The following is a 15,215-nucleotide window of genomic DNA, read 5'->3' as shown; positions in this document are numbered from 1 at the left end:
TCTTTGTGTGTGTGGGCTTCTTTGGTGAATAGGAGTTGGCTAGGGATTTTTCATTGGCACCAATATGGTTTGGGTTTTCCACATCTAACAGAGAAAACTAGTAAAATACTGCCTTTTATCTTAAAGGGTATAAGAATATATTAATCTAAGAGTATCTTCCATTGCCTATAATGGAATAGAATATGTTCTGAATATCTAGGTGTATAGGCGATGATGACCAACTTTCTTGGCAGTTTCAATCTAACTTTGTTACGCCTATTTATAAATATTGCCTAAAACCTTTTTTGCCAATTCTTGAACTGGGTATATGCCTGCAATATCTAAGACTACATTCCTCTCTAAGGAACATTTTGGGATCCAAACTGCTTTTGAAAAACTGTAAAAAAATATATAAATTAAATTCAACTTATAACATCAATTAAGTCTACAATGTAGCCTCTTACTCTGTGTTCATTTGATTACAACTAAAGTATAATAGCAGGAGCATATTTCTTTAAATTGTAGGCCCTATGTGTAATAATCACTGTGTACAAAATCTGAATCTGAAAAATGATTCAAAATGAGACAACAACTAGCTTACTCGCGCTCCTTAACAAACCCACACAATCCCACACTTAAGTATGAACATAAAACTACTTCTAGAGACAAAAGTTCTTGTAAAATGGTTCTGAAACATGAACGTCGGCTGATGACATGTTGTTGATCCGGGTGACCTCTAGTGAAATCGATTGGTTAGTACAGTGTAAAGCATATCTTTTTTGTAACTTACTACTGTCCTTGTCTAGTCTATATAATTTGTCCATCTTTTCAAGTTGGTTTTGTGAAGTGGATTTTTTATTTATCTGTATAATATTTGCTTCAGCTTCCCAATCACCTCATCCAATCAAATGTTCATGGATTTCATTTATTCACCACTATATTGCAAAGTGTTGTTCATAAAGTTTATTCAAAACACATGACGTTGTGAGTTCCACGTTGGCCCCGGACGTGGCATCAGGAAAGGACACGAACGGTGCTCGCCTTTTCCTCACTTCGAAGTCATAAACTGAGCTAACCACACGTTTTGTATTATATCAGCAACATTTAGGAAAGGTGCTGAAATTTAAATAAAAAAATGGGGCTTACCATTTCGTCAATCTTTTCTCGGCTGTTTGGCAAGAAACAAATGAGAATTCTGATGGGTAAGTGTTAGCTACTGAACAGTGTTAGCGGTGCAGAAGTATAGCAACTATGCTAGTTTAGCTATGCTAGTATTAATACATCATCAGTTGACTACTTGTTTTTAACTATCAGTAGCATAGATTTACCAATCTCATCAATATAGCTAGTGGGCTACATAACTTCAATGTACGGTAGTAAGTTAGCATTGACGAAACATTGTAAATTGACGTCATTGGATAATCTGGTTAAAAACTAAGCAGTACTAGTGTAGTAACTTGCTAGCCAATATTGTTCTGACTTGTTGTATGAGAAGTTAACTTGTTAGTTTGTTAGCGTTAGTTGGCTAGTTTGTCAATATGTCTCGAGGCTAATGCCTGAAGAGCTTAGCCTATATAAATCATGTACACTGTACGTCATGATCAGGGCCAATAAGTTAGCTAGCTAGCTAGCTAGCTAGCACTACATATTGGTACGGCTGGGCCAGAATTGTTTTCGCTAACGTTAGTTAGCTAGCTAGACTAGCTACGCTAGTTATAATTATAACCAACCAGATACAGATCGGAGCCAAAATCACCTGTGGACATCTCGAATTTTACCGTTCCCAGTCTCCGTAATGTGGCTAGGCTACCTACCATAATCTTGTTTTCCTGCCCTATGATATGAGATAGCTAGCTCTAACCATTTGTGTTCTGGCATATTACAGTTGGATTGGATGCAGCAGGGAAAACGACGATCTTGTACAAATTAAAATTGGGAGAAATTGTGACCACCATTCCAACTATTGGTAAGAGATTCAGTGTCAGAAAAAGGACAAATCGGTGTCAATCCTGTTTAATTTTCTTCTTATTTGTATATCATCTTAGAAGCTGCCTTTGCCAAGGCCTATTAGTTCATTTTAAGATATTTGGTCTGATGTGTATGTTTAGGTTTCAATGTGGAGACAGTGGAGTACAAGAACATCTGCTTCACTGTTTGGGATGTGGGTGGCCAGGACAAAATCAGACCCCTCTGGAGACACTATTTTCAGAACACACAGGTGTGTGTGCACACACACTACTATGCACGCACACACATACACCAGGACCAAATGCACATGGGGCAAGTATGCCAAAGGTCTGGGCTAATTTCCAAACTTGTGTCCAAAGTTGAATACATTTCACATTATATTAATTTAACTGGCAATTGTGTCCAAAGGGACATACAAACACCATCCTCCTGTGTTTCTAGTTCTATGGTGAAGAAACAGTTGGAATGATGTTTCATTCTTGTTCTGTCTGTTTTTTCTTTCCCTCCAGGGCCTTATCTTTGTAGTGGATAGTAATGACCGAGAAAGAGTGGCAGAGTCTGCAGAGGAACTTTCTAAGATGGTATATAAGTGACCCAATACCTTACTTTGTGTATGCAGATTGTGATATATTTTCAAGTGCCTCTTTGGTCAGTCCACCTGAATGGAACACAAGGACTGCAGCATCAGTCGACATGGGGATCTTGGTTACATGATCATTAAATATTGAGACTGTATTGAAGTTGTCTAACCCCCCCAAAAATGCTTATTCTGTCTGTCCAGCTGCAAGAGGATGAGCTGAGAGAGGCAGTGCTGCTGGTGTTTGCTAACAAGCAGGACCTTCCAAATGCCATGGCCGTCAGTGACCTCACAGACAAACTGGGCCTACAGAGCCTCCGCAGCAGAACTGTAAGTTTCTTTATGCCTCGCACAAACGGGTCCCCACACACAGACACACAGGTTTCCTATTCAGACCACTCTCCTGTCTTGCTCCTCAGTGGCACGTACAGGCAACCTGTGCCACCCAGGGAACAGGACTCTACGAAGGACTAGACTGGCTGTCCAACGAACTGTCCAAGCACTAAAGTGAAACAACAGGCCGACTGGAGAGAGGGGGAGAGAGTGAAAAGAACAGCAAATGAAGGGGATGGAAGATCAAGACATCCAATCAAGAAATATTTGATCTCCAATTACCTGTTTGCGCAGGAAGGACATAACTGTCGGACAATGCAATCAATACTTATTGGAACATCTTTTTTTTCCCCTCTTTTACTTTATAGTTATCCCTACACATCCCTTTAATTTACTTCCCTATTTCGTATAGCAGCAGATAAGTTATGCTTTCAGTTGCATGTTCTGCAAATGGCAGCAGGAGACATCAAGTAAACAGTGAGGAGAATCTTTGGGAGTTTTCATTTCCTCTCACCCCTATGCAGTGCACAGTTAGAGTAGGTAGATGTTGTTTGCAACAACAAATGCAGGAGAGGAGTTACAAAGTTTGGTCCGATAGTTTTTCTTTTTTTTGTGTAAATATATATTTTTATGGGCAACTTGTACCCGTCTTTGTAGCTCCACTTGGCCTAATGGACATTGAGCCTACAAGCCCGGCTGGCCTTTCCCTCCTCACCTCTGTGTCTTCACTCCCATGCCATCGCATCTCAGGATAGGTCCGGAGCAACTAGAACAAGATTAGAAAGGATTTGGAAGTGATATAAACTGAAGGCTCCCATATGTTACTTCTTGGCCTTGATCTAATCCTTTCTTATCTCGTTGTGTGGTTGCACTCTCCTTCCCAGAGACAGATACTGTACCAGTGATGTTTTTCTGTCCTGTTTCGACAGGACAACGTTATGCAATAATTGATTTCCTCATGTGCTCTGACGAAAGTTATGGGAAGTGGAAACCACAGGGATTTGTGAGCACAGATTGCTCGAATGTGTGTGGGCACTCCCTCAACCAGGATGTTTCTGTGTTTTGTTTTAATACTGGAGACCCCCCCCCCCCACATGCTGAGACATTGTGCCTCAGGCAAGTGTTCAACAGAAGTGGAAACCCTGACCCTACTTGTCCAGCATCCAGTCAATAGGCCTCTAAAAAGGGGTGAGGGAAGGTAGGCTGGAGTTCCTCAGTATTGGTCCATGGCCAATGTACTTGTGGTACAGTTGAGTGGCATTCTTTGACCCAGCAGTGTTTGCTAGTGGCTTCTGTTGGTATTTTGATGGCTGATATGTGCTTAATCTGACTCTGCTTTCCACCTCTCTCTAACACACCTGCCCTGTAACTGCACTGGGCAAACATTCCAACCAATGCTTTGATCATTTGCATGGAGCTGCCACTGTTAAATTGTGCTAATTGTTTTACAAAAAATCTAAATAAAGAAAATGACTATATTAAAAAACAATTGTCTTGAGTTTCTTTCATAGCAATGAATCATACTTACCAGTAGAAAGCAGGGGGACTGTGTAGCCAAGCTTTCTTTAAAAGCCTCAGTCTAAGGCCTGCCTCAGTGATCTACCAGGGAGGGCTGTTAGACCACAAAGCACATCCTGCCCACTTTTATATCCGGTTATAGCTACAGTACACATCCGCAGATATGGGTTTTGTGTTCTTTATTACAGTATCCTAATTTACACTGTGTAAATTACATGTGCAATATTTCATTTATATACCTTCTAACAACATGCAAAGTTGTTTCAGTGACTGCGTTCCAGGGAGCCTCCGGTACAAACCCTTCGTGATCATTGGCAGCTTCATTTCCCCAGAAGGGTAGCTTGCATGCACTGTGGCTCACTGTGTGTGTGTTAGTATCAGGCTCTTAAGAAACCCCAAACCCTCCCAATGAAGATTTAGGAAACTGAAGGCAGGAGAGAATGACTCTAGAGCAGGGTGGTTATACTTGGGCAATTGAATTAATCATATTCAAGTATGTATTGCAACAAAGCAAGGCTTTATCTTAACATCCTATCATAGTGCACCCAAATAGAGACATGAGAGGGTGTGTTCATGATAATGATCAGAAAATAAGGTCATCTTGGTTTTAACAAACAAGGTGTTTGTTTGAACAAGAACAAGTTCAACTTCAGTTGTTTCTCTAGAACAGTGGTTCTTAACCCTGTCCTCAGGAAACCCCTGTCCTGCATCTTTTAAATGTTTCTTGGCTCCAACACACCTGATTCAAATGCATGTTCGTTACCAGGCTTCTACAGAACTAGATAACGACCCATGTATTTGAATCAGGTTAGTTGGAGCAGGGAAACATCTAAAACATGCAGGACAGGGGTTCCCTGAGGACAGAGTTAAGAACCACTGCTCTAGAACAACGTTTCTGTCTTTTTCTATAACCTCTATTGTGTTTGTGTGTTATGTATTTCATGTGTTGTTTTGTCTGTGTATCTGAACCCTAAGTCTGCAAATACAGTTTGAAAGATTATAACAGGTGTATCTGGAACAAACAGAAAGGAAAGTGTTATTGTGCTGGAATTGAAAGTAAGAGAAGGATCGCAGCACTAGCCGACAGGGCGTACTGAGGGTTATTTAGGTGCTTTCCTGTGATAGCTGTCGTCAGCTCTGGGAGGAGACTAATGGGTGGGGCGGCACTGTCACTGAACATAAAAAGAAAACCCGGCGCTAAACCAGTCCTTTCTATTCTGCTGTGGTTTCACCCCCACTGCAGAAACCATGGGGTGAGTTGGATTTTTTGCACAACATATTTAAGATTTGTGTTTTAAACTTGATATGCTTATAACATGTAATTTATGACTACAATGAGTGCTTGTATGAAGTGGGAGGAAATACAACCATGCTGTTTTCTGGATGGAATTATATATCACATTAAAACACAACATTTTGTCAGGATCTGTATATTTATGAATTATACTTGTATAGTTATATGAATGAGAAAAATCCAACCTTGGGTACAATACATTTGTTATATGTCTTCCTACTTTGTTATTCCTCAGGACTGTGACCTTCGATCTTTAATCGGTTACTTCTGGAGCCCTCACTCCATGGAGCCCCACCCTTTCTGCTTGCTGTAATTGGATATTCATGGGAATAACCCACACCTGTGTAAGTTTCAACACCCTCATCATGTCTACCTATAACAGATGACACAAAACAATAACAGTAATGAAAAAACTATGAACAAAGACGTTATAATGTAAATGAATTATTTTATAATCTGCCCACAATTTGTTTCCCCATAGTGAGGAGGCGAGAGAAGAGGAGGAAGAGATGGCGAAGAAATCCCTGCTGCCAAGGGCAGGGTCACGTCACTCCCTTGGCCGTCATGTCATGAAGACACTACGCATTAGATGCGGCCTGCAATAGGCAGTCACACCTCACACCCTGCCTCAGGGCCAACATAGGCCACGCCTCACGTGATAGAAGACAACTGAACATGTGCAGTTGTCTTCTCTCGTGTGCTGACCTGGACCGTGTGTAGCCCTGATGCAGCCTGTGATGAGGGCTGCGGCTGCCTGCCGTTGGTACAAGTCCAATGCGTCGTGTTCCCATACATGTACGGCAGGGAGCGGCGCGTGCAGAGCCAGTGCTACAATAACGCACTGACCTCAAACCACGAACCAAAAAACCTAGACTACAGAAGCAACCAAACCAAAGCCAAACCAAATACTTTTTCCAATTCCCCTTTCCCGGTCGGCTTCTGGTTGTCTGTGTTGCTTGGTTCGGCGGCTCGGGGGGGCCTGCTGAGAAACACAACCCCTTTATCAAAAACATAAAGCAGAACGCATTTTTCTTAAAAAAAAAAACATTAAAAAACGACAAACCTTTGCAACTGAAATGATGTGGTGTATCAATCATTTATTTCCATGTCTGTGAAGACCATAAGTGAGTAGTAGCCTATACCAAAATATGGATAGCCCAAATGTTGCTTGGAGCTTAAATTGTTGGGATTAGCAACAACAAACCTCTCATATAGCACACCCACCCAAATATAAGCATGTTAAACCATGAAGCACATCCTGTTGCATTTTATACCTACAGTACACACCCCGATGTTATGTGTGCCACGTAAGGCACACAATAAACCAGGACATACAAAAACAGATTAGTCATAGCCTAAGTGCCTCATAAAATGTCGAGAGGGCGATCTTATGGGATGGGTATTGCTTAATCGTAAAGCATTGAGGTGCAAATCAAGAGTTCACAGGTTCCATTTTTTCCTGTATCTCACTTTGGATAAAAGGATATGCTAAATTAACCCTTGTGTTATCTTCGGGTCATTCTGACCCAACAGTCATTGTGACCCACCGTCGTATTGCGACAACTTTACCGCATACAAAAACAAAGTGAAGCATTTTCTTTTAACAGCTAGGCTGTCTCAGACCCCCCACATTGCAAAGGTTAAAAGAAAATTATTTTTATTTGTTTTTGTATTGGGTAAAATTGGGTAAATACAACGATGGTTCGTTATGAACCTTTGGGTCATGTGACCCGAAGGCAGCACAAGGGTTAATACATTTAATTCGACTCGGCAAGGTGTGTTGTTATGACTTGGTTAGCAATCAGAAACAAAAGCAAACACACTGAGCAGCCTACGCCAGAGCAGAAATGAAACTTATTTCGTTGCAAACGAAACCTACAGTGAAGACAGTCTCGTGCTTTAAGGAAATGAAAGAGGCAACTTTCACTCCTTTCAACAGTGCATATTTATAGGTTCGCATATTAGGTTTAACATTAATTTACATATGAAAGTTATTAACGTGTGCACGTGCGCTGAAGCAACATTGTATTAGAAATAGTCACATAAACATAACATAATGTTAAAGTTATATATAATTACATATATACTATACAACTATATGATTGTACAGTACACAGTTTAATTCTCACGTCTTATCTTTCCTTATGCTTTGTAGAAATATTATTTTATTATAGGCCTATCCAATCACCCAGGGAAGAACCTGTTTGGTTTCCTTTTTGCAAGAGGTAAGTTAACTTTTTCAGCTAAATCGATTAATGCACTATAAGTATTTGGTATGGGATTAGGCTATAGCCTATGCATTAGTGCATATATACTCTATATCCAATTATATAAGATGTTTTCTTTTGATGTGTCAGGGGCTTTCCAACACAAGAGGACATGTATGGGGGAGGAGTCCTTCACTGGACCAGTTGAGTTTCTGGCAGGTGTCTATACTATAAAGCCATCCTCTACGTGTCTTCTGCAGAATTACCATCGGAACACAATGACGGTAAATTTTATGCATTTGCTATTATAAATAAGTGAAAGGATGCAGTAATATGTTTAATATGAATCTGTATAACTATTATTATACACTCAGAAAATACATTCTGATTATCAACATGTTTCAATACGTAGGCTAATTCAAAAATACCTGTTTATAGCTTCTGTATATATTAACACATGTATAACCACACGCTGCATATAGGCTACTTACTATGGGTTAGGTATTTTCATGTGGCCTCACAGAAACAACTAGGGTGGAGAGTACGAAGGGAAAGGGTGGGGAGGTGTTTGGTAAAAAAGTAACAGTTAGATTTCTGACATCGACACATAATATAACTGAAATGCAAACACTTAACTCAATTAATACATTTCACACTTTCTAGGTGACAATGGATGAGGAGGGTGAAGACAGTGATGATGATGACAAGGGAAAGAACTGCATGATGATTTTTTTCAGGGCGTACTGAGGGTTATTTAGGTGCTTTCCTGTGATAGCTGTCGTCAGCTCTGGGAGGAGACTCATCTTCTGAGGATTTTTGTCTACTGCCAAGGGTAGCACACACAATTCACTAGAAACGGTGAGATGTGTGGACAGAAGTCAACTTTTACTTCAGACGGGATTCACGTCTGGACCTTGAGTCAACTACTTGAACAGGAAGAAAGTCTTCCTTAATGTGTGGACTCTCAAAATGGAACAACATTTGTATTCTGCTAACATAAAGAACAGAACTGTATTGAAGTTGTGGGTGGAACAGCACAAGCGTCAAGCTGTTCGCTGTTCGTTCCACCCTGGTTAAACTGTGGTATATAATGCCCACAGTTACCCACACCTGTGTTAGTATAACTACCAGGGTGTTCATTACAGGGTGAAAAGGCTGGGCAAAATAGGGTCTACATAAATGCAGATATCACAGCATGTGAATCAATATCATTGAGGGTATGGTGTACTGTTATAGCATCCCTGTCCTATTTAAAAGCCTTTATCTGTCACTTCAGATTAATACTTAATTTAGAAGTTTCTCTCGTCATAACGGAAAGAGACATTGTCTTTGGTCCAGGCGACTTTGGAGTTCACACATGCCTTTTGTATGATGTATTTTCTACATGGTTTGTGAATAGAAAAGCAGAATACCCCCAGATAGAGCACCACCAAACTTGATTTTCCTCACTTTCACAGTTTTGGAAAGGAGAGACTCCCTGAGGGAATGCACACAGAGTAACAAACCAAATTACAATGTGTGTTTTGTCAATACTGTCATATTTTTGTTGTTCCACATATATGTAAACACATATGCAATGTTTTAGGATTTCTGCCGCTTGGTTCTATGGGAAGGGACATCATTTCTAAAAGGTTGAGGTTTACGCTTTCCTAATACTGTCATAATGTCATCATTAGTGTCAAAGCAAATCCTTTTTTAAATGAAACCATAGGTTAAAATAGTCCCTGCTAAATGTAGTGAATAAAAGAATTTAACATAAAATGCTTTCTGTGGAAATAACGAGTCACTTACATCCTAATCTGATCATTAATTGTCTTTCACTTCTGGTGGAATGCATGATTGAATGGGTTTTAATTCATACTGTAGATGACACAATTGTTAAAAACGTACACATGCCTTGACACAAGTCAGCAACACACGACGAGCAAACCAGAAATACAGACGGAGCCATGGATGTCGCAACAAATAACAAGCAAAGTGGTTTAAAGGCAGGAAGGATTCAAACCAAAATATCCCACCCCCTCCTTTCAAAGCCAATCCCCCCAAAAACATGAATGCGCTGCCTGACTTCTGCTGGGAGGTAGGTAGGTAGACCGACAAGTAGCCCATACAATCATTCAATTCGATCCGAATGCCATCCAATCATTTTGTTCTGTCGAATCTAAATGATGGGTCGTGTTTTTTTCAGTCCTAACACCCACAGATATCGGATTTATAAAATGTTACTGTCAAACCATTCATTGGTTGCTATGGGGATGTTACGCTTATTTTTGCAAATATGACAAATAGTGCTCCACAGCATTATCTACTCTGCCTTTTAACTGCTCCCACTCCAATCTAGCAATATGACAACATTTTAATAATGGAACCATGAAAACATAAAATACATGAGATACAAAAGAATTAAATGAATGCAATTCTATTTACTGCATAAAAAGACACAGCAGATTGATAAAACAGTAAATTATGCTACTGGATCTGGGTCATGGAGGCCTTCTTGAACAACGGGTTGCACAGGCCCTTAGTCATGGCAGAGAAGATCCGCATTAGAAGAGACTGGTTTTCAGGTGGTACCTCTTCTGGGGCCTGCTGGGACACACTGCATGAAGCTGGAGTAGGGACAGAATCAGAAACAATTGTCCATCCACATCCATACAAGATGCCTAGATTCCTAGAAAACATAATCTATGATGTATAGTCTTGTTTGCTGACTCACAGATGGATTGGTCCTCTGCTGCCTGAGTTGACTGGACATTGTCTTTCTTAGTGCTCTAGTTATCGGAAAAAATGTGGAACATCTGAATTAACTGATTAGGAGAGTACTAGTTTAGTCTAGTCTACTCTTCAAATATAACAATTGACATTTGGCTTTATATTATCACTATAAATACCATGTCACCATACCAAATGTGTGAAAAGTGTGTAAAATATATGACCATGTATAGGCCTTACCACAATGTTAAATGTACTTTTGGCCTTCTTGACAATCATTTTTTTCTCTGCACTGTCCTCTTCTTTGTGTAGCCCATCAAATTGATTGCTTTTCACATTACATCTGCCAGACAGAGTAGGGCTTGTTGAAGATTTGGCACTTGACTTTGAATCTGGGGACAGAATGTCCATCACTTGTTGGACCATCGCTTTAGTGAAAAGATTCACAGTGTCATTATAGAGTACTGAGCTGTCTGAACCCACTGAGCATCCGGAGGAGGGTCTGTTTCTGGGGCATCTGGAGACGTGGGGTGACGATGTCACATCCTGAGAGGCTGTCTGTTTCTGGGAGGTTCCCAGAGGGGGGAGGAGGAGTGGGAGGAGTAAACGTTTAACTGACTCCTCTGTGAAGCTGTAAATGAGCTCTGAGGTGAACAACTTCAATGGCTGTTCCCCAGTCCTCGGACTTCCGGACAGGACAGTGTCTGAGACGCCTCTCTCAGGTGGGCTCGTGTCCGCTAGTAGTGTGTCCATGTCATCAGACATCGCACCTAGCAGCTGATCAACAAGGTCGCGTGAGAGGTCACTAATCCTGCCCTCTGAGATTATTTGTTCCAGTCTCTGGAGGGCTGTGGTGGGACCATCTCCAGGAGATATGGCTACCTGTATATATTTTGGGTCTACGTGGTCCAGAATGATGCTTACCACATCTGACACTCTGGGTGACAGTGCTGGCTTTCTTTCGATACTTGTATTAATAATGGTGCTTCTGACGATCGGGCTGGCAATGGCAGGGACATGTTTGGGGATGGGGGTTCCTGGGAGGGTGGACAGGCCCTCCAGCATCTTCTCGGATCCCAATTCGCCGGTTCTTGGGGGCTCCTCATCAAAACCCTTGATACCTTCTAGGCTTTTCAACATGGCTCCCACCATGCTTTGAAGCTGGGAGAGCTCCTCAGAGTTCTCCATCTCCTCAGATCTGGACATATCTTGCTGAAGACAAACACTTGACTGGGCCTCAGAAAAAGTCTCAAAGATGGTTCTCTCATTAAGCCCACTGTGGGTGCTAGTTACAAGTTTTTCTTCACTCGTAAATGTTGGCTTCTCATTCTTAGGTCCTTGGGACAGTTTTTTCTGAAGGTTTTTGTAGAGATTCACAGTGGCAGAAAAAATGTTCTCACTTATACTTGGGTGTCTTCTGGTATTGTGACTGGGGCTGGATTCAGTTGCATCCCTCTCTGTGCTTGGTGGCTCTTCAACATCAGCCTGTCCTTGGACGTCAACAGCCTTAATAGCTTGAGCAATGTCTTTCACATCTGAAACAAAAGACGTGATGATATCTGAGGCCGCATTGTCAATATCGATCTCAGAAGGAGGAAAAGAGTGTGCTGCTGATTTGAAACCCACTGATTTTTTTAAAAGCACCTCAGTGACCCCATCTTTGACTTTATTTAGAATGCGCTCAGGTGACAATTTTCCTATGCTGTACAGGTTTGCATTTGTTGACGAGTCCAGTTGGATTTCAGTCCATGATGAAGCGATGGTCAGCTTTTCAAGATGACTTATGAGCTGTTCCATATACGGCCTCTGTGGAGGACTGGACATAGGTGAAGCTCCATCCATTTTTAAAGTAGGCCATCCAACCGCTGCAAACTCGGAACGATAAGCATCCAGAATCAGGCTCATTACTTCTTTGGTGCACAGTTCTAGTTCCTCGTCTACAGGGAGCTGCTCTGACACTGTTGAACTTGGCAGTGTGAAAAAATTCCTCAGCCTTGCTTGCAGTGTGCCATAAATCATCTTGGCCTCAGAAAGCGTGGACTCCGGTTTGGGAGTTGTTCCATTCTCGAACCACAAGTGCATGGAAACGTCCTCCATGTCACTGACAAAGCACTGGATAATCACTGAGGCTGCCGACTGGGCATGAGCCAGAGAGAGGTTGGACTTTGAGGGAGGAACAGAGCCCCACATATTCATCAGACTGGCAGAAGCACTGGCACAAGTTGAAGATTCTGAAGAGGATGAAATGGCTTGTTTCTTCAGGATCCCACTGACAGCTCTAGAGGCATTCTTCTGGAAGTCTGGGTCAGATAAAACTTCCATATGAGTGCTGGCCTTCCCTGCTTCTGAGAAAGCTCCCTCTGAGGCCAATGTTTCCCCTGGCTTCTTACACAGGCACAACCTTTGGAGGCCAACATGGATTACCCTACCCATCTGTTTGATGGCATTCTTGACCGATCGACTGCATCCGGGCACTGGTGAGAAACTACCCCAGGTAGAGACCACTGCTGAGATGCTGCTGTTAATGTCTCTGACGATCTCCCCCACCAGCACACTGGTCAGCTCAGGTGAACTGGAGGGTGATGTGGCCCTCAGTGACTGCAGAATAGTTTCCTCAGTCACCCCAAAGAGGGTTCTCAGAGGGTCGTCTGTCTCAGGCCTCTGCATAGCGCTTTGGGGTTGTCTTAAACAAGCAAAAGCAACTCTCTTAATACGTGTTAATACAGTGCATGTCCAGTGTTACATGGACAGTTATTACAAAGTGTTATGATTACAAGTGTGGTCAGCAATTTAGTGCACAATTCCATGCATTTTCACAAACAGATATTTTTTTTTTTACATTTTTGAAACAGTAACACATTTTGGGACCACGGTTGGTAGGATGCTTTTATAACAGCTCTAAAAGCATGGAATTTAAAGAGTAATTCAATAACTTACCTTTTGGAGGTAACAGGAGCCTCCAGGTCCTCCTGTTTCAACACCTCCATGATGGCCGGGACCAGGAGTCGGAACGCTGTCATGGTGATCACTTTCACAATCTCCTGGCAAGCCTTGGACATTTTCTCTCTCGATTCCTTCATTGAATAGTAGACAGTGATTGGGTGTTTTTGAGTGGCCTCATCAGTTTCATAAATATAGCAACATTTCTAGAGTTATTCCACTAAAAGGAGGTTGAGATGCACTCACAGGGTTGTGCATGCTTTGCCTAAGGGCCAGCCATTGTCTGAGAGAGAAATAATGAATAAGTAAGTCATTTGCATTTGCTAAAAATGTGAACATGTTGGAGACGAGATATAAAGAAACTGGATCTCACTCGTTTGTCAGGTTCTTCAGGAACTGAATAATCATGGGATAGCAGACATCTTCTGTCTCTGAGGAGTTAGGAGCACTCTGATCCCTCCCCTCCAGGACGTCAATAACAGTCTCCCTGTTATCAAATGTGTTCCCCGTCCTAGTGGATCCAGGGGACACCCAGGGACCTGAAAGACAACTATCCATTGTCAGACATGGCCTTCACTTTATTCACTTGCCAAACCCTAATTTTGAGTCAAACATTTAGATCTATTTCCTCAGACTGCAGAAATGATACCCATCATTGATATAAGGTAGCTTTTATCAATCCTGCCCGGCATGTTTAAGATGTTTCCCTCTTCCAACACACATGATTCAAATGAATGGGTTGTTATCAGGCTTATGACCCATTAATTTAAACCAGGTTTATAGGAATAGGGAGACAAAACATGCAGGGCAGGGGGTCCCGAGAACCAGGATTGAGAAAGAGTGATCGAATCTAGATATAGCTTGCTATACAAAATACACTTGTCGGCCAGCACAATGTGCAAGAACTGACCAGAGAAAGAACATGGAAAACCCACCTCCATCCATTTTTGCTCCAGGCATATCCGATGGCTTTTTGGGCTTCATCTTAGCTTGAAAGTAAGCAGAGACCAAATGTCAAATAGACTTGGAACTCAGCTCTAATAAGTTGGCTCTGTTAATCAGACCAACCATGTCATTTTACCGTGTCAGGTCAGCCCTATATTTCTGCTTTTTAGGGGCCACTGGATCTTTCTTCTTTATATGCGGAGGATTCACCTTCCCAAAAAGCGGAAAGACAATCAAATCTCCATGTTATAGTTTTTCTGTTAGGCTATATCTCAACGAGTTACATCCAAAAACGTTTAAAGAAGAAATCCTTACCTACTTCCTTTGTTTCCGACATTATCGGAGGTCACGGAAATATAATCACCAATCTTCAGTCGTAGTCTTCTGTTACTAAAAGATGCACTCCCAACAAGTGAGGCCAAAAAATGACTAAATGTAAATTTAGAACTCGAATTTACCGCATCTCTGTGACGAATTTAGCATATACGTCAAGTTGACTACGTCATAATAACAAAAGTTTTCTTTCTTAATTTGTTCTTTTCTTTAGTAATAACAAAACTTTGACACCTTCGACCTGTAAACTAGCGTCATCATTGTTACACGCAATGGTTAAAGCTGCCATCCACATTTAATTATAAAGACTAGGCCCTTTTGCAAACTGTGGGCGTCATTTTGCTTTTCATACCGTTAGATGGCAGTAGAACGATAACTTGACAGTGAGGTGCATAACCTTCAAAAACAC

General features: G+C 41.5%; 2 protein-coding genes and 1 long non-coding RNA gene across 8 annotated transcripts; 2 read left to right on the top strand and 1 right to left on the bottom strand.

Moving 5' to 3' along the window:
* The first annotated feature begins 962 nt into the window (after positions 1-962).
* Positions 963-3,068, top strand: LOC134021456 (ADP-ribosylation factor 4-like). Its single transcript, XM_062462314.1, has 6 exons — positions 963-1,181; positions 1,865-1,945; positions 2,088-2,197; positions 2,457-2,528; positions 2,729-2,854; positions 2,944-3,068. Exons 1-6 carry the CDS (start codon positions 1,115-1,117, stop codon positions 3,028-3,030), a joined length of 543 nt encoding a protein of 180 aa, XP_062318298.1. The 5' UTR covers positions 963-1,114; the 3' UTR covers positions 3,031-3,068.
* A 2,402-nt stretch (positions 3,069-5,470) lies between these two features.
* LOC134021454 (uncharacterized) lies at positions 5,471-9,637 on the top strand. 3 transcript variants are annotated; one of them, XR_009930515.1, is made up of 6 exons: positions 5,472-5,628; positions 5,905-6,013; positions 6,151-7,444; positions 7,825-7,894; positions 8,027-8,160; positions 8,540-9,637. It is a non-coding gene; the product is annotated as an uncharacterized LOC134021454 (long non-coding RNA). The 3 variants fall into 3 exon arrangements; XR_009930514.1 differs by having other exon boundaries at positions 6,151-7,621; XR_009930513.1 differs by having other exon boundaries at positions 5,471-5,628; positions 6,151-7,894.
* A 93-nt stretch (positions 9,638-9,730) lies between these two features.
* LOC134020564 (uncharacterized) lies at positions 9,731-15,052 on the bottom strand. 4 transcript variants are annotated; one of them, XM_062460713.1, is made up of 8 exons: positions 14,789-15,052; positions 14,610-14,662; positions 14,464-14,517; positions 13,902-14,067; positions 13,775-13,811; positions 13,526-13,662; positions 10,829-13,271; positions 9,731-10,647 (listed from the first exon to the last, which is right to left on the bottom strand). In XM_062460713.1, the coding sequence occupies exons 3-8, from the start codon at positions 14,510-14,512 to the stop codon at positions 10,540-10,542; spliced, it is 2,940 nt and encodes a 979-aa protein (XP_062316697.1). In that variant the 5' UTR covers positions 14,513-14,517; positions 14,610-14,662; positions 14,789-15,052; the 3' UTR covers positions 9,731-10,539. The 4 variants fall into 4 exon arrangements, with proteins under 4 accessions (XP_062316697.1, XP_062316696.1, XP_062316699.1 ...); XM_062460712.1 differs by having other exon boundaries at positions 14,464-14,512; XM_062460715.1 differs by having other exon boundaries at positions 14,793-15,052.
* Between the last annotated feature and the right edge of the window lie 163 nt (positions 15,053-15,215).

Source organism: Osmerus eperlanus, chromosome 5, assembly GCF_963692335.1.
Source record: "Osmerus eperlanus chromosome 5, fOsmEpe2.1, whole genome shotgun sequence".
Lineage (NCBI taxonomy): Eukaryota > Metazoa > Chordata > Actinopteri > Osmeriformes > Osmeridae > Osmerus > Osmerus eperlanus.
The sequence above is the reverse complement of the archived record's forward strand: the minus strand, read 5'-3'. Positions and strand labels throughout refer to the sequence as shown.